Source organism: Silene latifolia, chromosome X (genome assembly GCF_048544455.1).
Source record: "Silene latifolia isolate original U9 population chromosome X, ASM4854445v1, whole genome shotgun sequence".
In the NCBI taxonomy this organism is placed as follows: Eukaryota; Viridiplantae; Streptophyta; class Magnoliopsida; order Caryophyllales; family Caryophyllaceae; genus Silene; species Silene latifolia.
In genome coordinates, this window is record NC_133537.1 from 212,654,036 (window position 1) to 212,679,367 (window position 25,332).

The 25,332-nt window shown below is 39.0% G+C and overlaps 1 protein-coding gene and 1 non-coding gene across 2 annotated transcripts; one reads left to right on the top strand and one right to left on the bottom strand.

The window, feature by feature from the left end:
- Positions 1 to 319: 319 nt before the first annotated feature.
- LOC141623787 (cytochrome b5) lies at positions 320 to 2,417 on the top strand. Its single transcript, XM_074439936.1, has 3 exons — positions 320 to 549; positions 1,703 to 1,769; positions 1,882 to 2,417. The coding sequence occupies exons 1-3, from the start codon at positions 463 to 465 to the stop codon at positions 2,121 to 2,123; spliced, it is 396 nt and encodes a 131-aa protein (XP_074296037.1). The 5' UTR covers positions 320 to 462; the 3' UTR covers positions 2,124 to 2,417.
- Positions 2,418 to 23,875: 21,458 nt separating this feature from the next.
- Positions 23,876 to 23,982, bottom strand: LOC141625362 (small nucleolar RNA R71). Its single transcript, XR_012535148.1, has one exon. It is a non-coding gene; the product is annotated as a small nucleolar RNA R71 (small nucleolar RNA).
- Between the last annotated feature and the right edge of the window lie 1,350 nt (positions 23,983 to 25,332).

The window sequence follows — 25,332 nt, forward strand, 5'->3', positions numbered from 1 at the left end:
GACCATTATTTGGTTTAGTTCCTTCATTATTGAGTAAAACATATCAAACTAAAAACTAAAGTGCTTTTATTTTGATCAATATTAAGCTTAATAATTGTCGGGTCATCAATTTAATAAGGTTAATACTGGGTCGAGTTCGGGTCGCTGATTACCGGGTAGTGTAGGGTTCTAGGTCCTTATCGGGTCACGTCGGATCGCTTTCAGTTTGCAATATTCCCGGGTGTTGTTAGGTCGGGTTTCCTCGGATTCAAGCTCGGGTCACTCAGTGGCCCCACATGCCATCTTTAGGGTAGCCCACTAGCCCCTCCCGCAAACAAAAGCAGGGTAGTTGAAATAAATAAAAGAAAATGATTTTTTGTAGAAATTGAGGAATCCTTGGATTAGGTGAGAAATAGAAATACATAGAGAACAAGGAGGGGTTTTAGCAGCAACAACAACAATAAAAAGAAGAAGAAGAAGAAAATGCCAACTCTAACGAAACTGGTTAGTATGCAAGAAGCTGCTGAGCACAACTCTAAGGATGATTGTTGGGTTGTCATTCATGGCAAAGTATTCTCTCTTCTTTCTTTTTTATTTTTATTTTTATTTTTATTTAATACCGCATCTGCAATATGCAATTAACTCGTGTTTTTTTTTTGGTCAGATTCATCTGCTCTTCATATTCTTCGCTAACATTACTGGCTTATTATTATTATTATTATTATTATTATTATTATTATTATTATTATTATTATTATTATTATTATTATTATTACGGTGGATATAAATTTGCAAATGCATCCCTATTCCCAATTTCATAGTCTCAAATCCCAGACCGTCACAAGCTTATGACCTTCCACTTGCTCTTTGTGAGAGGTCACAAGCTTGTGACGGAATAATGCCGTCACAAATGAGAATTTGTGGTCTCAAGTAGAAGCGTGTTTTCTTATTTGATTTTAAAACAAATTCTGCTGCTGGATGTTGATTGACTTTACTATCGTGCTCAGTAGCCTCAACTTGTTCAGCTCAATTGGTCTCTCTTTCATGTCTCGACGGTTCGATATGTTCCTTCTTCGTGTCTGCTCCTTTGATTCCTTTTTGGCCTGTCCATCTTCTGCATTTGACTTATCGACTTATGCTAGGTTCTATGAATTTGAGGCACTTGTTTTCCTCTTTTATTTTGCCACATATTCTGGATTCTACTTTTGGAGTTCCACTGAATTGCACTAGTATTTTCTGAATCACATCAATTTGTTTGATTCTTAACTGCCATGTGACTTAGGGTCCGTTTGGATTGAAGGAATTGGAGAGAAGGGGAGGGGAGGGAAAGGGAGGGATTTAATTTCCTTTATTTGGATAAAAAATATGGGAGAAAGGAAATGGAAGGGGAGAGAAATGAGAGGACTTATTTTCCCTCCTATAAACAAATTATAATCTTTCCAAGGGTGTGAGATTTGGAAAAAAACATTATTTGACTTTCTAATTATACCACCAAAGATCCTTCAATCCTCCATCCATTCTTCATCTCCCTCCTTCCTCCCCTTTCATTTCCCTTCATAATTTTTGTTATCCAAACACTCAAATCCCATTTGCCCTCCCCTTCTCTCCCCTCCCTTCACCTCCCCTCACTCCCCCTCCCCTCCCTTTCCCTCCTAAAATTGTATCCAAACGGACCCTTAAAGATACCATTCAGAGCTCACTCAGCAGTCTTTTTTTCCCTCAGGTGTATGATGTGACTTCTTATATAGACGAGCACCCCGGTGGAGATGATGTCTTCCTTGATGCAAAAGGTATATCCCCCCCAGTTGCTGCTTAAATTGGTATGCTTTTCTAGTTGATTTTAGAATATTGGCATTTCAAGTGAAGAGCTTATTAGATTTAGTGTTGGTATTCATAATCAAGGTAAAGATGCAAAAGAAGAATTTGACGATGCTGGGCATAGCCAAGATGCAAGGGACCTTATGGAGAAATTTTGTGTAGGAGAGCTAGACCCATCTGCTACAACTATCCCAGAACCTCAAATTCCTTCCAACAAGGCCGATGTTGTTCAGAAGATCAAGGACCTGCCTACGCAATACTGGGCAGTTCCGGGTGCTGTTGTTTGTATCGCTGTCATAGTAGGCTTCCTCTACTTGCGCAAATAGGAAACTCTTTTTTTGTGAGGGGCACAAATACTTTTATGACTTATTTTACCTGCCAATCTCATTAACCATATAGTTAAATGAGTAATGCATACTAATTTGGGTTGATCTCACATGTGAGACCATCTCATACAAGTCTTGTTGTTTGGGGCGATCAATTTTGACAAGAAGTTGACGCTTTTTTATTTATTGGATGAACTATTTGTCAATGTAATTTTGGCAGCATTTTTCAGTTGTATGAGGTGGAGACAGATTTGGTTTATTCGTGAATTTTGTGCTTTCATATAACAGTGAACCTTACTTATGTGTCCTTTAGGTGGCTCAAAGCCATTGCTTCTGTGCTCTTTATTCTACGGCTTGAATGCAGATCTTAATGCAGATCTTAATGTCAGCTTTCTGGGTGTTTTGGATTGCAAAAATCTGATGTTCTTAATGTTGACTGGTAGGGACAAAACTAGGTGTCGTAAAATACTAGAATTAAGCTACCAAATTAACAATTTATAAGCCAAACTATACTCTAGACTACTCTAAATGATAAAGTAATATAGTGCAAGGGTCGGTCCCAAGAGAAGGTATTTTAAGCTAAATACTTGAATTGTAAACTATTGACTACTAAAGACAAGATTATAAACAAACAATGGTTATTCACAATGGCAAACAATAGAGAGACATGAAAAGGGGGGTTTTTGAGTTAATTGGTGACATGAAACTAAGTAAAATTTGCAATCTTAGTCTAACAAGCAATATAACAAACACTTGGTGAGTAAGATGATTCAATAATTAAGAGAACTTGGTGTAATTCTTCCTTTGTAACCAACAATGGTAAAGTTTAACTTTTTAATAATTCTCCTCCTAATTTCTACCCAATACTTTCAAGTCAAGATAATAACATGCACAAATTAAACCATCTATGCATGTCCTCCAAGTTTAATCAACAATTCATTAAACCATGAGTGCAAATAAAACATGAGCATTAAGAGTTGTGCCAAGACAAGAAGCTAAGATCAATTCTCACAAGATTAAACCATACAAATGAGAAAAGACATGAAATTTCCTACTTATTGCATGAATCCTTTAAACCAAATCAACATACAACAAGCTTGCTCCAAACAATCCTAGATAGATTAAACCATTTCTCTAGAATTTGCAATAGTTGAACAAATAAGAAGCATGGATGGCCAACCCAAACATAAACTCATTCAACATGAAGATTAAGCATAAGGAAAGATCATTAGATAAATAAGAGGAGATTAAAAGAGTCTTACAATAACAAAGTTGGAGACTTTGGATGAATTAAACCAAGGGAAGGATTTAGCCTTCCATAGTCTTCATAAACCCAACAATAAAGAAAGATTACAACTTTGAATGGAAATAGTCTCTAAATTATTACAAGATTAGAACCCTAAAAATGAGATTAGATGAGATGAAAGGATGGTAGGTGAATCTCTTAGGTCTTCAAACTCTCGGGTATTTATAGGGCTTCACGAAAACCTAGAAAGATTTCCACTTAAGAAGCCCAAAAAGAAGATTAGAAAACCCGCATAGATAGCAGAGAGGCCATGCAGTCGCGCAAGCACCTTTGTTCTTACTGCGCAAGACTGCAAGCACTGCGCCCTGTTTCGCAGGCCGCGCACACTCGCATTTTTGGACTTCTATTTTCCACGAGCTAGACCTCTTCAATTGCCTTCATTTCTTCTAGTCTTCATTCCTACTTCTCCCAACTGGTTTTCGGGTTACAAGTGATCCTCTTGTGCCTTGACTTGACCTTTGAAAGGTGCTCTATTGCCGCTCGGGTTCCATGCATTAAGGATTGAGTGCCCAACCGAGTTAAAGTGCACAAGTTACCACCACATAACCAATTGCCAAATGTTAGGAAAAGTGTACCAAAAGACCCATATTAAAAGACACGAGGGTGATAAAATCACCCTCTTAGACCGACACAATACATTACTATCAAACTCCGCCACACTTAGACTTTTGCTAGTCCCGAGCAAAACCCGAAATAAGCAAACATGAAGTCTATAAGAGAGTGTAGGAGTGAATGATCACTCTCCCCTTTCCTCTTCCTTCTTATATCTCCCTCAAAACACAACCACCGATTAAAAAGAAAATAACTTGACTCAAATTTGACACAACTCTTCACTCACTCCCCCGCCTTATTTCTCCCTCAAACACGGACACGACACACCACCAACGCCGACTCATCACGCAACTCCACCCTTCTTATATCACCAAAGTAGAAGTGGTCACTCTTGCCTTATCCCAAGGCAATAGCAAAGTGACCTAAACAATCCTCCAACTCATTCATCTTCCCCTTATATCACCCCCTTATCACTCCAAGCAATGCAAGTCATGCTACTAAGTTGGCCAAACACCAACAAAGATCAACAACCTAGTAGCCAACATGAAAAACCACCAATTTGAAACAACTTTCTTTGACTCAAAAAGAAATTAAATCCTAAATCTAACCTCCTTCCAAGACCCTCCTTATTGCTCCCTTCTTATCCCTCAATCTTTTTGGTGTTGCATTTTTCAATTTTTCGATTTTTTTTGTTTGAAAATCCCTCATTTTGCCTAAGGTGCCCTTTCGGGTTTTCACCTTAGCTTTTTCCTTTCCTCTCATCGGTGGCTCGCAACTCGATTCTTCATTTTGCCCGGAATGCCCTTTCGGGTTTTCATTCCGTCCTCGGCCACCTTTTCCAATCTTGCCTAGGTGCCCACCCTTGTGGGTTTTCACCTAGCCGGAATTTTCAATTTTTTTTTTTTTTTTTTTTTTTTTTTTTTTTTTTTGCATTTGCATTGATTTGAAAGACACTTTACATATGTTACAATTTCTCACTCCCCCACACTTAAATTTCACATTGTCCTCAATGTGGAGGAGTGTCAACTTCTTCAAAACTTTAGTTGGAGGGGCCCGAGCCTTCTCCTTGCTCATATGCCCCCCGGTTCATTATTCTTCTTTCTCTTCTTTCTTTTTCTTGTTGGGCCCTTATGTAGGCCGCATGGACTTGAGTTTCATCAATGGAGGGTCGGTAGTCGGGTTCATTTTGGTGAAGAGTCATTCCGAAAAGGCCTTGAATAAGGCCAAAGGAGTCTTCATGGGCTTGAGCGTCGTAGTAAGAATCATCAAGGTATTGGTGGTGCCTTTCGTTTTGCACCCCAAATTGTTGGCTTACTTGTTCACGCCACTTGTTTTGCTCTTGCCACATTGCTTGATTCTCCGCCCAAGCCTTGGCGCTTTGTTGTTGCCATTGGTAACACTCCTCTTGCCTCTTTGCAATCCCCTCAAGCATTTTTCTTTGGGCCAATTCGGCCTCATCTCCCAACCTTTTATGTTCTTCAAAAGATTTCCGAAATTGATCAAAACTCTCCAATCTTGGCGCTTGTTGTTGTTGCCAAGAATGGGAGCTCTCAACCCTCCCACTAATTGCTTCCAATGTCCCCCGGGTCTCCTCAAAGTACTTGAACATTTGGTGTTGCCATGGTGCTAAAGGTGGACTTGAGGAACCCCCGGCCTCAAACATAGGAGTGTCTTGAGGCGGTTGGTAGGACAAAGGAATGTGTGGAGTCTCATGGAATTCCCCCTCAATTATCTCAACCTCTCTCTCTTCCTCTTGTTGTGGGCCTTGGGAAGACTCAACCGCTCTTCTCTTCCTCATTCTTTGTGGGGGTGGGTTGGGGAGGTTGCCCTCGGCGGGGCAAAAGAAATCCCGGGCTCTTGGCCCACTTGGAAGGGGGCCATTCAAAGGTAGCTTCATATATTGGGTACCCCCTTCCCCCAACCAATGACAACTCCATAGAACCGTGTCCAAAGGTTGAATCATATGGGTCTCCACTAACCCCGCTTCATTATAAAGGTGATTCCCCCACACTCGAGGTTGTTCATCCGGAATATCCCCAACCAAGCTAGCCACAAAAAGAGTGACCAAACCTCCACAATTAATGCTCCCTTTCTTTTCTTTGTGCTTTGATGCACCAACCACAAAAAGCCTTGCCCAATCCGGCACCCCCTCCCCCTCGGGCAACATTGCCCAAATGCACTCACGGACCCCCTCATTGAGTTTGGTAGGTTCCCCCATCGTAAAGAAGAAGCACGAAATCATACGTGTAAGAATCCGGATGGGGGGGGGTTTGTGATTGAGGAGATCTTGTCATTGTTTGTCTGGTGTGTTTTCCCCGTGAGTGCACACCAAGTATCGTCCAAGGCCGTACCCAGTAGGTTTATGGGGGAAGGTGGTTTGGTGATCCTCAAAATCTCCCTTACCCTCTCAAAGGTTAGCGTGTGCCATGTCTTGTTTAACCTAAAAATCACCCTTTCATTCCCTCTTTCCCCCGTGATTACTATGGTAGAAAGGAACTCCAAGGTATAGGCGGAGTATGTATGAGGTTGGAGGTTCATGTACCTCTCTAATCCCACCTTGGTGAGGAAGGCAAGGGTTTGGTCAAAGATCCCCATGTTCCTCAAGGTCCCCGGGTGAAGGAATTTTGAAATCGGTAAGGGCTTACTCTCAAGGAACTTAAAGTAAGTCTTGGTGTTGTTTGGTAACCCTTCATCCCCTTTAAAAGGTTTGGGTGGGGCATTGGGTGGAGGTTGGTTTGATGACTCACCCTTCTTCTTAGACTTTCCCTTGCCAATACCAAAAACCATCTTGTTCTCTTTTAAAAATTTCAAAAACAACCACTTAAAACAACCAAAAATCTGAAAAATTTTCTAAGGGCAATTCAACAAACACCTTGTGTGCACTAGCACAATCTTGTGTAGCTAAGGTAATTTTGTTAAATATTTGCCTTCATTAACAGAAAATGATTGCCAACAATCCCCAAATAACAATTACAAGCAAGAATCCAACTCAACTACACAAAGTAAAGTGAATTAAATCAATGGAAACAAAGAGAGTGGAGAAATTTGTTATACCTTCCCGAATATTCCCAAAACTTGCTTGAATGAAGAGGAAAGTTGCATAAAAATTCCTTGGTAACCCAGAAATCCACTTGAAAAAGCTTCAAATCAACCCGGAAAAATTATAGGGTTTGGGAAATTGGGGGATTTTTGTCAGAAAATAGGAGGTTTGATGGTGTTTTTGATTCCAAGGACGAATTTGGTGAAGAAATTGGTGATGAGAAGGAGGTTTGTTGATGATAAAAGGTGATTTGGTTTGATTTGGAGTGAATGAGATGGGGTTTTGGGGAAGTTGGTCGAAAAAGCTTTGGTAAATAATGATGACTGAAAACGGGATAAGAAAAGATAAAGAACCGAGATTACAGACCTGCGCAGGCTGCGCAAAATTTAGTCTTGCCTGCGCAATCGTGCGCACCTGCGCAAGGCCTATGCGCAGGCTGCGCCTAGCTTCGCATTTGTGCTCTTGGTTCTTTTAATTGCAATTTCGTTCCTTAGCCCAAGTTTTTGCTCTTTTTTCCCTTGTTCCTTCTTCAACACTTCTTCCAATGATCTTGTCTATTAAACCCGACTCTCATCTCCTCTTGGGCACGCCTTCCAAGAGGGTTCTTGCAAATCACTATATCATTAAACAAACCTCAAGTGCCTTTTTACATGTCAATGCAAATGAAATTAATTTAACGAAAATTAACATGCGAAAAAAAAGAAATAAATTGCGGAAATAAATTGCGGAATTAAATTGCGGAAATAAACTATGCTAAGAAAGCAATTAAATTGGGATAGAATATTTACAAATTTGTGCCGTATTTTTAACGTCGATGGCTCGACAAAGTGCTTCTCATGCTCAAGCTTGGTAAATGGGGTCTTCCAAAGTGACTTGTTCAACAATTTGTGCTTCCATGCCTTCATGATACTCTTTAAGCCGTTGCCCATTCACCTTAATTGTCTTTCCCGTGCTCGGGTTCTCAACTTCGACCGCTCCATGAGGATGGACTTTTCTCACAATGAATGGTCCAACCCATATTGATCTTAGCTTCCCGGAGAACAACTTTAACCGATTTTGGAAAACAAGAACCTTGGTGCCTTCTTTGAAAACCCGCCGACTTATCATTCGATCATGCCATATTCTAGCTTTCTCTTTGTATATGGCGGCATTATCATAAGAGTCAAGACGGATTTCATCAATTTCTTGAAGTTGAAGCTTCCGATGGAGCCCCGCATCATCTATGCTTTGGTTGAAGGATTTGATGGCCCAATAGGCTCTATGCTCCACTTCCAAAGGAAGATGACATGCCTTCCCATAAATGAGTCGATATGGGGACATACCAATGGATGTCTTGTAAGCGGTGCGGTATGCCCAAAGAGCGTCATTCAACCTTTGACTCCAATCTTTCCTATCGGGGTTCACTGTTTTTTGTAAGATATTCTTGATCTCCCGATTGGAAACTTCCGCTTGCCCATTGGTTTGTGGGTGATAGGCGGTGGAGACTTTGTGCACGACCCTGTACCTCTTTAACAATCCCTCCAAAATCCTATTGCAAAAATGAGTCCCCCGGTCACTTATCAACGCCCTAGGATAGCCGAACCTTGAGAAGATATTGTTGTGAACAAAGCTAGAGACCGTCCTTGCGTCATCATTCCGAGTTGGTATAGCCTCGACCCATTTTGAAACATAGTCCACCGCCAATAGGATATAGAGATACCCATCCGACTTGGGGAATGGACCCATGAAGTCTATCCCCCACACATCAAAAACCTCCAAATAGAGCATTGGTTGTTGGGGCATTTCGTTTCGTCGTGAGATGTTGCCAACCCGTTGGCATTTGTCACAAGTATTGACGAAAACATGAGCATCTTTAAACAACTTGGGCCAATAGAACCCGCACTCAAGGATTTTACGTGCCGTTCTATGAGGCCCAAAGTGACCCCCACAAGCGTACTCATGGCAATGTTTTAGGATGGATGGGATTTCTACATCCGGTACACAACGTCGGATGACTTGGTCTTGACACATTTTCCATAGATATGGGTCATCCCATATATATAATCGAGAATCGGACTTGATCTTATTTCGTTGACTTGATGAGAGTGAGGTGGGAAAGTTCTTGGTTACCATGTAATTGACAGGGTTGTCATACCAAGGCTCAACGGCCTTCATGGAATATAGAGATTCATGTGGTAAGCTACCGTCAACTACTCCCATGGTCTTCACGAGATCCTCATTGATGTGAAGCCTACTCAAATGGTCGGCTACCACATTAGCACTCCCTTGCTTGTCCTTGATCTCTATGTCAGACTCGCTCAACAAAAGCACCCATCTCATGAGCCTTGCCTTGGTGTCTTTCTTTCTACAAGTTGCCTTATAGACTTGTGATCGCTATAGATGATGACCTTTGCACCCAAGAGATAAGCCCAGAATTTTTCAATGGCATACACCACCGCTAAAAATTCCTTTTCCGTGACGGTGTAGTTCCGTTGAGCATCATTCAAGAGTGAAGAAGCATATTGTATCACATGGGCAATCTTCCCGTCCCTTTGGCCTAAAACCGCGCCAAGGACATAATCACTAGCATCGGTCATGATCTCAAACGGGAGGTCCCATTTTGGAGCTTGAATTATCGGAGCCGTGACAAGCTTTTCCTTCAATTTATCGAATGCCAACCTACAAGCATCATCAAAAACAAACTCCACATCCTTGTGCAAAAGCTTGCACAAGGGGTAAGCAATCTTGGAAAAGTCCTTAATAAATCGACGGTAGAAGCCCGCGTGTCCTAGGAACGACCTTATCTCCCGAGTATTAGTAGGATATGGCAAGGTTTTTATCACTTCAACCTTAGCCACATCCACCTCAATCCCTCTTTTTGAGACTATGTGACCTAACACGATGCCGCTTTTAACCATAAAGTGACATTTTCGGAATTCAACACAAGGTGTGATTCCGTGCATCGTGATAGGACCATAGTTAGGTGGTCTAAGCAAGCTTCAAAACTATCTCCATGGACGGTGAAGTCATCCATGAAGACCTCTAAGACTCTTTCAACAAGATCCGAGAAAAGACTCACCATGCAACGTTGAAATGTACCCGGAGCATTACACAAACCGAAGGGCATCCTTCGGTATGCATATGTTCTGAAAGGGCATGTGAATGTTGTCTTGGATTGATCTTCCGGACGTATGGGAATTTGAAAGTATCCGGAATATCCGTCCAAGAAACAATAAAATTCCTTTCCCCCTAGCCTCTCTAGCATTTGGTCTAGAAAGGGTAGAGGAAAATGATCTTTGAAAGTCACGGCATTTAGGCGGCGATAATCGATGCAAACTCTCCACCCGGTTTGAATCCGGGTGGGAATTAAAGCTCCTTCTTTGCCCTCGATTACCGTCACACCACCCTTTTTAGGTACACATTGAGTGGGACTTACCCATTGAGAATCACTAATGGGGTAGATGATTCCCATTTGGAGTAGCTTGATGATCTCTTCCTTCACCACCTCCATCATTGGTGGGTTTAATCTTCTTTGTGGTTGCCGAACCGGCTTTGCTTCCCCTTACAAACGGATCTTGTGCATGCAAACGCTTGGACTTATCCCTTTTAGATCTGCAATGCTCCACCCGAAAGCTTCCTTGTACTTGTGCAAAACATCCACCAATCTCCTTTCTTGATCACTCTCAAGTTGGTTTGAAATTATGAGGGGTAGAGTGTTGTTTGCCTCAAGAAAGACGTATTTCAAGTGGTCGGGGAGTGGTTTTAGATTGGGGGTGGGCGGCTTAATGATGGATGGAAGTGGTCTTTCAAGGGAGGCCTCTAGGGGAAGAAATTTGGATGGGTTGTCATAAGAATAGGAAGAAAAACATGATTCGGATGAGCTGGGAATTGCGCAGGCTGCGCAGGCTACGCATGGGGAGTGCGCAGGCTGCGCATGTGCTCGACATTTCCTCTTCAATTTCTTTCACTTCTTTTTCTTCCTTTGATTCTTCTAGTGGTTCTTCCTTTTCCAATGCCTCTACATTTTCCTGCACATCATGAGACAACAAAAACCGCAACCCTTCCTTCTCGACATTGTTAGTGAGGGCCACCTCAAGTGGGTCCCTTTGACTAAATTGGTAAACTCGATTTGCCAAATGTTCAATTTTATCAAGAAAGTAGCAACAACTCAAATCATCGGTCTTTTTCATCGTCTCATACACATTATATTTCAAAACTTTCCCTTCAAATTCCATGGTCAAAGTTCCATCATACATGTCAAGCTTGATTTTGGAGGTTCTCATAAATGGCCTCCCTAGTAAGAGGGGTGTAGCCTTAGAGTCCGGTTCCATGTCCAAAACATAAAAATCGGTCGGAAATATGAAATTATCAACCTCTACCAACACATCTTATACAAGACCTTTAGGGTGAATTGTGGAACGATCCGCCAATTGGATCACAACATTGGTCCTAGACAAGGGAGGCAATTCTAAGGTCTCATAAATGGAATAAGGCATGACATTAATAGAGGACCCCGAGTCTAGCATAGCTCTAGCAAAAGCTTTGCCCCCAATTGAGCACGGTATAGTTAGCATGCCCGAATCATCGCACTTTTTGGGAAGATTTTGTTTGAAAATGGCCGAGACATGCCTACTAACCGTGACTCTTTCAACTCCTTTCCTTGGCTTCCGTTTAGGGGTGCAAAGTTCTTTGAGGAACTTTGCATACCTAGGAATGGTGTTAATGATAGTAAAAAGAGGGATGTTGACCTCACATTTTCTAAAAGTCTCATAAAGATCGGTATCTTTATCAAACTTCTTGGGACTTGTGAGGGTACTAGTACCTCCGGTTCATACTCTTGTTCAATCTCTTTGAGTTGATCCTTTGTGTTGGTGCTTCCTTCCTTTCCTTTGTCAATGCTCCAAGGACTCTTTTTTTTTCCCCATTAGCTTTTGAAGATGATCCTTTCTCTTGTTCGACCACAAGCTCTTCTTCAATTTGCTCTTCAATGTCAATAACCCTTTCTTGTGACTTGCCCCTTCTCTTCTTCTTGGGAGGGGATTCTAAAGTTCTCCCCTTCCTCAATGTCATAGCACTAGCATTCTCTCTATGAGGAAATGTAGTGGAGGGAATAGAAGTTGAGGTCCTTTGATTTTTCTTGGCAAGTTCTTGGGCAATTTGGCCAAGTTGGACTTCAAGGTTGGCAAACTTGGCATCACTAACATTCTTGTCGGCATCAATCTTGTCAAGCCTCTTGTTCGTTTTGACTTGCTCTTGCAAAATGTTCTTAAGCAAGTATTGAACACTTGGTTCTTTTTGAGAATTGTTGTTGTTACCTTGATTGCCAAATTGGGATGATTGACCTTGGTTTTGATTTCTACCTTGGTTGTTGAAATTCCCATGCCTATTTCCTTCTTGATTGAAATTCCCATTCCTATTTCCTTGAGAATTTGAACCTTGACCTTGTCGGGAATTTTGGTCCCTCAAGTGGTTGAATTGACCATTCACAAAGCTCTTTGAGGTGTCACCACCCCAACCAAGTCTAGGATTGTCTCTACTCCCAACATTGTAATTGTTGCCACTAGGGTCATAATTGTAGTATCCTCCCCCTTGAGGATTCCTAGCATTGTAATTCCCATACCCCATTGCACTTACATTCTCTACTCCAATTCCTTCTTCAATCATGATGGGGCAATTTTCCTCCAAGTGAGAACCTTGACAATAGTTGCATTCCACTTGATTTCCCCTTCCCCCATCCTTGTTTGGATTGTTCACTATCATATTCTTCACTAAGTGAGTCAAATCATTCACACTTTGCTCAAGGTTTTGAGTAGATGAGGAAGAGGTTCCCATTGAAGAAGTATTCCTTGTTCCCGTTTGAGTTCTTCCATTATTCCTCGTAGTAGAGGCAAGTCTCTCAATGATTTCCTTGGCATCCACTATGGAAAAATTTTCCAACCCTCCTCCGGTAGCGGAATTGACCATTCTTTGATCATCTTGGCCTAGCCCTTCATAGAAGTTCACAAGAAGATCATCATCGCTCAATCCGTGGTATGGGCATTGAGCTACCAACTTTTTAAACCTCTCCCAATACTCATACATGGTTTCACCATTGAGGTCTTGTTCTATGGTAGTAATGGCCTTCTTAGCACGGTTATGACGGGCATCGGGGTAGTACTTCTCAATAAAAGCCGCCTTCATTTCCTTCCAAGTTCTTATAGATCCCAGATCAAGATAAAAGAGCCAATCTTTGGCCGAATCCAACAAAGAAAATGGGAAAGCCCGTAGTTTGAATTGATCCTCCGTCACCCCATTCGGAATAGCACCTCCACACATCATGTGAAATTCCGAAAGGTGACGGTTTGGGTCATTCCCCGCATGGCCATGGAACTTAGGCAAGTTATGGATAAAGAAGCCTTTTAGTTCGAAATTTGCATTGGCTCCTAGAGGGGGGTAGGTGATACACAAGGGTTGCTCAACATAATTCCTTGCTCGTATCTCCCGGATGGTTCTCGTGTCATTCGCCATAGTGGGATACTCTACTTCAATCGGATTTACTTCAATAGGTTCTTCTAAAGGTGCTTCTAAAGGTGCTTCTTCTACTCTATGTTCTCTTTGTGCTCTTTGGTACCAAGGATTAGTAAATAACCACGAATATGCTCCAAAAGCGTCCTCTTCCACGGGGGTTGATTCACCGTGTTGTGGAGAGCTAAACATAAACCTTCGCACTACACACACAAGTTAGAACTTCCACTTACTTATCCAAAACAAATAGAAGAGAAATAACTAACATGCAATTTAACAATCAAGCCTTTAGCTATGTTGCCCTTCCCCGGCAACGGCGCCAAAATTTGGTAGGGACAAAACTAGGTGTCATAAAATACTAGAATTAAGCTACCAAATTAACAATTTATAAGCCAAACTATACTCTAGACAACTCTAAATGATTAAGTAATATAGTGCAAGTAAGGGTCGGTCCCAAGAGAAGGTCTTTTAAGCTAAATACTTGAATTGTAAACTATTGACTACTAAAGACAAGATTATAAACAAACAATGGTTATTCACAATGGCAAACAATAGAGAGACATGAAAAGGAGGGTTTTTGAGTTAATTGGTGACATGAAACAAAGTAAAATTTGCAATCTTAGTCTAACAAGCAATATAACAAACACTTGGTGAGTAAGATGATTCAATAATTAAGAGAACTTGGTGCAATTCTTTCTTTGTAACCAACAATGGTAAAGTTTAACTCTTTAATAATTCTCCTCCTAATTTCTACCCAATACTTTCAAGTCAAGATAATAACATGCACAAATTAAACCATCTATGCATGTCCTCCAAGTTTAATCAACAATTCATTAAACCATGAGTGCAAATAAAACATGAGCATTAAGAGTTGTGCCAAGACAAGAAGCTAAGATCAATTCTCACAAGATTAAACCATACAAATGAGAAAAGACATGAAATTTCCTACTTATTGCATGCATCCTTTAAACCAAATCAACATACAACAAGCTTACTCCAAACAATCCTAGATAGATTAAACCATTTCTCTAGAATTTGCAATAGTTGAACAAATAAGAAGCATGGATGGCCAACCCAAACATAAACTCATTCAACATGAAGATTAAGCATAAGGAAAGATCATTAGATAAATAAGAGGAGATTAAAAGAGTCTTACAATACCAAAGTTGGAGACTTTGGATGAATTACACCAAGAAGGGAAGGATTTAGCCTTCCATAGTCTTCATAAACCCAACAATAAAGAAAGATTACAACTTTGAATGGAAATAGTCTCTAAATTATTACAAGATTAGAACCCTAAAAATGAGATTAGATGAGATGAAAGGATGGTAGGTGAATCTCTTAGGTCTTCAAACTCTCGGGTATTTATAGGGCTTCACGAAAACCTAGAAAGATTTCCACTTAAGAAGCCCAAAAAGAAGATTAGAAAACCCGCATAGCAGAGCTGCGCAGGCTGCGCAAGCACTGTTCTTGCCTGCGCAATAGTGCGCACCTGCGCACCCTGTTTGCGCAGGCTGTACACAGGCTCGCATTTTTGGACTTCTATTTTCCACGAGCTAGACCTCTTCAATTGCCTTCATTTCTTCTAGTCTTCATTCCTACTTCTCCCAACTGGTTTTCGGGTTACAAGTGATCCTCTTGTGCCTTGTCTTGACCTTTGAAAGGTGCTCTATTGCCGCTCGGGTTCCATGCATTAAGGATTGAGTGCCCAACCGAGTTAAAGTGCACAAGTTACCACCACATAACCAATTGCCAAATGTTAGGAAAAGTGTACCAAAAGACCCATATTAAAAGACACGAGGGTGATAAAATCACCCTCTTAGACCGACACAATACATTACTATCATTGACACCAACACCTTCCCGGCCAAGAAGGCCTCCAGGATCCTCTTCCTCCGTCTTGGCTTCTATGCCACAAGGGAAGCTGTTGGGACACTCTTGTGATCATTCATTGATCTCGTTTCTTCTTCTTTTTCTTCCGGTCCTCTTTATCCTTCGGTACGTCTCAACTCGGTACTTACAAAAATAAAGCACAAATCAATACCAAGTTTTGACTAACTTTATTTGAAATTATTATAATAAAGGTACTAATTAGTAATATATATATATATAGTAATATATATATATATATATATATATATATATATATATACATATATATATATATACATATATATATATACATATATATATATATACATATATATATATACATATATATATATATATATATATATACATATATATATATATATAGGGGCGGGTTCAGATACGAACTACCTTACGTACGAACTAGCTTAAAACCAGTTTTTATTTTTATTTTTTTTTTTTTTCGGATACACTTTATATCCTTGCCAGATACACCTCTTATTCAGATACATTTTATAATACAAGTAGATACACTTTTTTTTCACGCTAAATTATAAATGCACTTTTACACTTTTTTAACACTAATTTTTACGGGTACACATGTCATTAAAGTCAGATACACATCTTATCAAACCTAGATACACATTGTATTACTATGGATACACATGGTTCAGATACACAAGTTCATACTTCCAGATACACATGTTCGTACTTCCGGATACACAAAATCCACAACATTTGTGTATCTAGGGCCATACTACTAGATACACATGGTATTAATATGGGATACGTACGTATGTATCCCGTAGTAATTATGTGTATCTATGGTTGTATTTTGTGTATCCACTGCCCCAACAACCACCACTACAACCACCACTGCCCCCTCCCCCACCCCCTCCCCCCCACTACTAACACTAAGATGTAAGACCACCACCACTGCTGCCGTTAGCACCACCGTTGATGCTGTATTACCACAACCATCACCACCGTCCCTCCCCACGACCATCACCATAGACTCCACATCACCGCCACTCTCCACGACCGCCACCGACCCCGCCATCCGACGACAATAGACCCAACCTGATTACCTGACTAGCTGAAATTTGACCCAGAATCACCCGACGGCTCACCTAGCTCCGTCGTCGACCTCGCCAATCAACTCACCATTCGACCATCCCACCTCCACTTTCACACAACGGCCACCTTAGATCCGCAACACCACGACTCACCCCACCACAATGTTGGAAATCTATATCTCATTATACAACATATTCATATATGTTTCAATTTAATTTAGTCATAAAATTAAATACAAATCTTATGCATGCAAACATAAATTAAAAGAGAAGAAATCATCAACCCTTACTATGATAATTTCGGTCTTATGGGCACCAACAAGATCTCCTTCTTATTAGTTCTTGAGCTTTCCAATAATGGATGAATATTCATGACTTCAAAATAGAAGCCCTCCAATTAGTAGCACCCAAGACTATCCCACAAACTAACATGTACTAGATATTTGTAATGTGGTTTACCTTAAAATTGATTACTAATACTCATATACTACTACTAGTATTAATAGTGATAGACTTTTACAAATTAAATTCATAAAAATGAATTTTATGAAGAACAAGAGAGAGAAGTTGTGTTTTTATCATAAAAACCTAAAAGAATCAATAATAGAGAAAAAAACACTCTATTTTTCTCCTCTCAAAACCGGTGGGCATAAGAGGTTTATGAACCTTTTTCTTTTTCCTTTTTGTCTTCACAAGACAAAATGTGTAAGCCTTTGTCCATAGTCATGTCACTATCAAGCATATTAGACAAATGAATAAGACAAATGGAAAAAGATAAAACTTCTCACAAGCCCACCAATATTTCGGTTTATATGTAGTAATATGGAGTCCATTTTATTTTTGTCAATTGTACAATTGTATGTCATGTGACATGTAACATGTCTTATGTCATGTTTTAATTTAAAATGCATATTGTGACACCCGCAATAACGCGGAAAATATAACTTATAAATTCGAGCGGAAATTAGGAAATTTGTGAATCTTTTAATGTTTAAAGCGCGGGTTCATAAAAATCTAAAACCCAAATAAAGAAGGCGGAAATAAAGATTAAATTATACAAACGTGATAGTCAAAAGTGAGGGAAAATATATCCCTCGAATGACAATACAACACAAGGTGAGTCTAAGCAATCCTAATAAAACGACTACTAGTCCAAGGTGCTCGCTAGCTCACACGGCTAAACCCCACAAATGCCTCTTCACAAACCTGTCATTCATGTAAACATGAAAGTCACAGTCAGTGGGGAGTAACTCAAGGTTCTCTCAGCCACAAAATGTCAAGACGAAAATAACAAAGCACATAAACATATAATCAGGTTAAGATAAGATACGAATAAATGGAATTATACCTAAACATATGATCTTACATATTTAAGAATAAAAGTATAAGAAAAAGAATGAGATAGGCTAGTAGGCAAGACATAAGCAATGCTAAATAATAGAGAAGGAAATAAATGGATTAATATGAAGACCACTTAACCATGAGTATGTAATTCAAGGAGATATTACCAATGTGACCATCCAGAATGCAAACATTTACTACTCTTAGACTATAATTTCCCCGGGTAGGACTACGATAATGATACGGTCCTAGTCTAAATCTGCAGATTCTCGGGTGTACATCCCGATTCGACATGCGCCAGCACAACACGCACCCAAGACTCGACTACTAATGGAGACCGAGTACCCCAATCTCCAGAACAGCACGAAAGTGGCGGAAAGACTAAGATAAGACTCACTTGCAAGCACAGCACAAGTGGCCAAAAACCATACTTGCCAGAACAGCACAAGTAGGCCAAACCCATACTTGCCAGAACAGCACAAGTAGGGCGTAAATGTGAATCAAGCATATAAGATAGTATTATGGCATATCTACAAGAATACGACTCAACCAAATGAATATTACAAAATGATATGATTCAAATTGGAATGAGACTAATACATATAATGAGCGAATGATAATTCAAGTAGGACAATCCAAGTCGAGTTATATTTGTAAACAAGGATTAGTGACTCATTTCTTAAATACTTGTCACTTGAATAAAAATGTAAATAAACGGAAATGAACCATTTATAATAAGCAAAGCAAGAATTTAATTATAAATGACTCAAATGTAAGATAGACCATTTACTACTTACAAAGCGTAAATAATCGAATTGGATGCGTATTACAAGGAAAGCACGTCATTTTATATATAAATGGGACAATCAAATAATGAATTCCACAAATATAAACCATGTGAGAAAAAGGTATATAAATAAACGATAAATAATGAATTGTGTTATATGAAACACAAGACGGAAGTTTAAATAATCCATATAAACCAAACTTGGCGTCAAAGCACCATGACCACGACTCAAAGTATATGATATACAATGACACGGATACTCTACGCAACCATCCCTCTCCAACCCAATTAATTTCACCACACATATCAATCATCCCTTACTACCCGAAACCAGCCCGAATCAGTCCATAAACGGCCTGTAAAAAAAACACACACGTACACGTTCCCGGCTGCCAAACGGTCAGCCCAAGCATGGTCCCAGCCAGTCATCTTAAAGCGAGAAAGTTCGGGTATACAGGTGACGACATTGGAGTGTAAAAAGTAAGAATAAAACCAGTTCCTAGCAGTCTGTTTCAGACCCATCTCAGGACTGACCTTGAAGGTGGTATTAGGACGAAAATTAGCACGACTAAAAACAGTCTCGAATGCCCTGCAATAACGCCTCAAGGACAACCCAAAAACAGTCCCGACAACTTACACAAGGCTATTCCTCACAGCTGCCCAAGAACAGGACGTATTGCACCTAAGGACACTACAAAATCCGTCTTACAGCAGGCACATAATAGCACCCAAATAGCTTACTCCATCGCGTTAAAACAGTCCCAAAACTCCGAGTAAAGCATCCCAAAACAGCCCAAGAACAACCATGAACGACCTGCACTAAGTGACTCAAGAACAATCCACTTTCCGACTAAAAACGGCCCCGAAATACACATCAAAACTGTCCCAACTAAAACAGTCCTAAAACAGTCTGCTCAACACATTTTAACAGTCCCAAAAATGTCCCAAAGTACCTGCAAGCGGACTCAAAAACAGTCCAATTTACTGCACAATACCGTTCTAAGACTACTCAATTTCAGCACTCGAAAGACACAAACATCGTTCCAAACTAGTCTAAATGAAGAGCGCATAAAAACAACCTAGTTCAAACATTATTTTGAGACGAAAATTATCAGACAAATGAGAAAAACATAAATGATCAAACTTTATCAACAAGAGCACATAAATCGACCTATAAGATGAAATTTCGACATTTTGTCGAGTAACCTATCACCGTTACCTTTTTGCCCTTCAATAGACACGATTTCGCCGCAAAACTGCTATGGGTTGTCCAATCTTGCATCTACACACGCAAAACGAGGATATTTAGTGAAACCCGAACCCTAAGGAGGGTCGACAGTCACGAAATTGGAGGAAGGTGGGGACATTTCTTACCTAGAAAGATGGAGAACATAATGAGGAAGCTAATGGCGTAAAGATTAGCGAAAATAGTTGAGAAACGAGGTCCATATCTGAGGTTGAAGACGGGGTGAAAAAGGAGCTTTGTGTCTGTTTGTTTATGTTTGATTTCTGTTTCTTGCAGCCTTGCAGGTGAGCTTTCGAAGAAAAGGAGGGGTATACAAGGGGGTGGGGACGAGTACGACATAATAATAATAATAATAATAATAATAATAATAATAATAATAATAATAATAATAATAATAATAATAATAATAATAATAATAATAATAATAATAATAATAATAATAATAATAATAATAATAATAATAATAATAATAATAATAATAATAATAATAATAATAATAATAATAATATGTAAATGTAGACTGTAAGGTGAGTGTGAGAATGTGTAGTAGGAATCGGATTAGTTCGAATAAATTAGCCTCAAAATGAACATGTGACGGTCTTATGCTAGACGGGAATACGTCTAAAACCTATTATAATTTAAGACGAAACTTACTATTATTAATATTATCAATATTATTCTACTCGACTAACAAAAATGTATATTTATATAAACAGGCTTATAAAAATATAGTTTTTAAAAAAAATCGTGTTTAAAATAAAATTAATTAAGTTAAATAATTTAAAATATAAATAAAACATTGAAATGGTCAATTTTAACTATAAATGGCAAAAATGGGAAATTCACGGGTGTTACAATCACCCCACCTTTTAAAAAGTTTCGCCCTCGAAACTTGAAATTAGAAATGAAAGGTTATAAAAGTAAAACTGGACTTTTTTTTTGAAACCGGCAACCAAAACATTAAAAGGTTACTCTTCGTGAGAATTAAAATCCTTTCAAAAGTTTCAAGTAGAATTTTCCGACCGAACCAGATTCTCATCAAAGGGACGGAAGTGTTCTCGTTACGTATTCAAGAACATCACATTCCAAATCAAAGATAAGGTCAAAAGGCAAATCATCTGTATAAATCAAAAATCAAAATGCTTTCAAAAACATTTATGAAGAGTTTTCAAAAGTATAAGTCTCATTCGAGGAACGAAATTGCTCTTGTCGTGCACACAAGAACGATAACTTTCCAAGTCAAAGACAAATTTAAGACAAAAATCACTTGCCGACAAGCGTAGAACAAGTTATTAAACGTCTCTAATAACGATTTCTAACATCCTATCAACGTTAAAATCCAAAGAAAAGTAATCCACTCAAATTTTCTTTTGCCAAAGTAAACGTCTCTAATAACGATTTCTAACATCCTATCAACGTTAAAATCCAAAGAAAAGTAATCCACTCAAATTTTCTTTTGCCAAAGCCAAATAGTGATAAATGTTTCACTTTTAAATTAAAAAGGGAGTCAATTTCCTGAAAATATAACATTATACTTTGACAAAGAAATCATAAATAGATCAAAGTTGATAGAAATTGGTTGAAATTAAAAGAAATCTCAGGTTTGGCAATTCAAGAATATGATAAAGAAGTCTATAACAAATAGGGAACTAAATCAAAATTTCATTTTCAAACCTTTTTAAAATAGGTAAGGTTTTGCAGAAGTATCATAGACTTTTAACAACGAATCAAAATTGGTAGCTTGAAAAGTTTAGAAGTTGTACACAAAGGAAGGTAACTTAGACATCACAAAAACAAGTACGCTAAAAGGATTCAAATTTAGCTAATCAAAGGAGCTATGATGAATTTCCTAGGGTAAGAATTGAAGTCAAATCTACAAGGATGTCAAAGATAGAGTTTCATAGGTTACCAACATTAAATTTTAAGGAGGAGCATGATGAAGCGAGGAAAGGAGGTATGAACGGTAACGCTTATGGTCAAAGAAGAAAGGGAATTAGACAACAAGGAAACGCCAGGTACTCAAACCTCAAACAACATCATCTTAAACGGTTCCGAAAACTTCCTAACGACGAAACTTATAATCACAACACTCCCAAGGATTTCCTCAAAACACTCATGTTACTTCATCCTAATCTATTCCCTGAAACAAGGTACTCCAGTATAAGTGTGATCTCATCACTCCGAATCCTCGAACATCCAGAATCAACTTCCACAAGATCAAGGTCAAGGTTTCCAACAAAGCTATACTCGTATCCAACTAGTGTCAACCATGGGTTTCTCAAAGTGGTAAAATCCTCAATTAAGGATCCCCATTCCAAGCTCTAAATTCCCATAAAAGATTTCTCGAATATTCTACAAGGTTAACAAAGACTTCTTAATACTAAGTCTAAATATTCCCAGAAGTGCAAAGTTCAAGTGATGATAAAGATGGTGAAGCCTCCGGGTCCATAGAGGTAGATGATGATGATGAGGAAGTTGATGAGGAAGATGATGATAGTGATGAATATGTCGCCATGAGTGGCAATTGAGGATTGACAAGCCTTTTCGGAGGATGCCACAATCCATTGTGAGTTTCCTACACCTCCTCTAACTTTGTTTATTTCTCTTGTTTTCAAAAAATTTATCTTGATCAATATTTTTGAGTCCTAGCAACACTTAGAGGACTCCCACCTCGGTTCTATTGAGGTGTCTCATATTGTTCCCACTTTTGAAAATCCAAAATGACAACTAGTTTCATGCATTGCGTACTTGTGCATGAACTCCCCTATTTTTACACTAGAAATAGTGTCTCACTTGGTTTGGGGAAGTTCAAGCAGTAGCATTGGGAGTTAATCTAAATCAACTTTTCTTAGGGTCTTAATAGTCATTTAAGCTCTTAGTAATATAAATACCCATTTGTACTACCTAGATTAGCATCACCTCTTAATCATATCTTAATCCATCCTTAATCTTCTCTTAATTACTCTCAAATTAGTTGTAATATAATTTATCAATATTATTATATCTTAATCTTTCCTTAATTTCTCTATTGTTCTTCATTTATTTTGGGTAATTAGAAGATTATTTGGGTTTATTTGGGATATTGACAACCTTCCATCAATCATCAAGTACTTCTTTTATTCTTTGCATTATTATTTGGAATCATCTTCATAGGTATAATTCTCTTTACCCTTGTTTAATTATTGTTAATTACTTTTATTTATTCATCATGTTTTGCTTTGTTAGTATGATTGACAACCTTGCTAGCATGCTAAACTCGATAATGAGTGAGTAGTTTCCTTAGATAGGGTTAATGGGGAATTAGGGGAAACCAACATGGGGAATGATTCATGCTTAATCTAATATGTTTTCATAATTAAATTGCTTGCTTGTTGTGATTTCAACTTATGCACATGTTATGTTTGATGAAATGCGAGCCTATGAATCCTTGTATTTTTTACCCATCACCTATCTTTTCAATGAGGCTTGTAAGCTTATACACCAACTCGAGCCTCATTAGACCATGCATATAGTTGAATAGGAAGGATTAAGTCGACTTGTAGGTGTTGTACAATCTAATCGATTCGGCTCCGGGACCCAAACCTTCTTAGGGATTATAAGCTTATACACCAACTCGATCCCATCACAACAATAAGTGCTTGCTTTATAATTGAGAACCTGTTTGTATGTTCAACTCCCATTAATCCCCTATAAACCCATGACACCCTAGTGCTTTTAATCAATTGTTTACAACCCCTTTAATTGCTTTACTTTGTTTTTATTCATATTGTTAATTAGTTTAGACCAATTTCATCTCAACCCAAATTGTGACACCCTAAGACACGACCATTTGCAATTGAAAATCCTACATCAATACCCGTCCCTTGGGATCCGACCTTTACTTGCCTCTTTGCTAAGAGTAGTTTGTGAAGTTATAAATATTGTTTTGGTTGGTAGCTTTTGACGACGAGTCTAGTCCGGACTACCTAGACAAGGCTACCCTTGGTATTGATTCATGGAAGAAGTTAGCACTTGCCTTCTACAAGAAATTCTATCCTCCGGAGAAGACTAATATGTTAAGAGCCCAAATCACCGGGTTCCAACAAAGGGATGAGGAGTCATTATATGAAGCATGGGAGAGATTTATGGACACTTGTCGTTCTTGCCCACACCATAGGCTTAGTGAGTGGTTCCTTATGCAACAATTTTGGAACGACTTATATGAAGATTTCCGCAATATTCTCAATATGGGATCCAATGGGATGTTTACCGAAGTTGATGACAATCAAACATGGGCCAAAATCGAAGAGATGGCAGTTCATAATTCCCAAAATATTAGGCCTCGAAAGGCCACAAGAGGAGGAAAACATGAGGTAGATTCCATCACTCAATTGGGTGCTCAACTAAGTCCTTATATAGACACCATCAATTTGAAGTTTGAGAAGGCCATGGCTAAGCTTGATGAAGCTTCCAAATCACCTAAACAACATGTTAATGCTATGGTGGCATCATCCTCAATTCCAAGTGGAGTATGTGAAAGTTGTGGAACCTTGGGACATGATCAAAGTGAATGTAGGGGAATAAGTGAACAAGTCAATGCTTTCCAAGCATACAAGAGTGGCACCCCTTATTCCAACTACTATAATGAGAACACCAAATTCCATCCAAATCTTTCATATATACAAGAGCCAAAATGTCCAAAACCCCTAACAGACATACACCCAACCTCCAATGAGAAACCAAGCTCAAAGACCCTTTTTCAACTAAAGCCAATGTTACCAAAATCAACCTTCCTACAACCAATCAAATGACAAAAGCTAAGCTTTGATGTTCAAAAAGTGGTCCTCCAACAAAATTTTTTCACCCAAATGCAAAAAGATAGCCAAGCTAAAGAGACACCATCAACAACATTCTTGCCCACACCAAAATGTTAGAAACGCAAATGACTCAATTAGCATCTTCTACCTCTCAAAGACAAAAGGGGCAATTACCGCCTCAAGGTAATCCCCCAAGACATGAGACGGTTAGTGCCATCCATTTGAGGAGTGGTACAAGATATGAGGGGCCGAAGAGGCCAATTGATGAAGATATTGTGGATGCTAGTGACAAGCAAAAAGTTGTGGAGGACTCTAAGGAGGTAGATCCTACCACCAATGAAATTTCAAAGAAAAAGAATGAACATAAAGCTAAGGAAAAAGAGCCTATTGTGATTAGACTTCCATTCCCAAGTCGCCAAGCTAACCAAAGCTTGATGACCAACTTAGAAAGTTCATGGAAATTGTGAAGAACTTAGAAGTCTCAACCCATTCACGGAATTGATCAATCATGTTCCGGCTTATGCAAAGTACATGAATGATATTCTTACCAAGAAGAAATCCATCTGAAAGTTGGAGACTATTGCCTTTACCAAAGTGAGTAGTGCTATTCTTCAAGGGAGTTACCCTCCAAAGCTCAAAGATCCGGGAAGTTTTTCTATTCCATGTACCATTGGCGACACTACAATCAACAAAGCATTATGTGATCTTGGAGC

Excerpts from the sequence above, each read along its gene's own strand:
- LOC141623787 (XM_074439936.1), top strand. The coding sequence starts at position 463 with ATGCCAACTCTAACGAAACTGGTTAGTATGCAAGAAGCTGCTGAGCAC. Across the intron at positions 550-1,702 it reads GGGTTGTCATTCATGGCAAA|GTGTATGATGTGACTTCTTA; the intron begins GTATTCTCTCTT and ends TTTTTCCCTCAG. Across the intron at positions 1,770-1,881 it reads TGTCTTCCTTGATGCAAAAG|GTAAAGATGCAAAAGAAGAA; the intron begins GTATATCCCCCC and ends TTCATAATCAAG.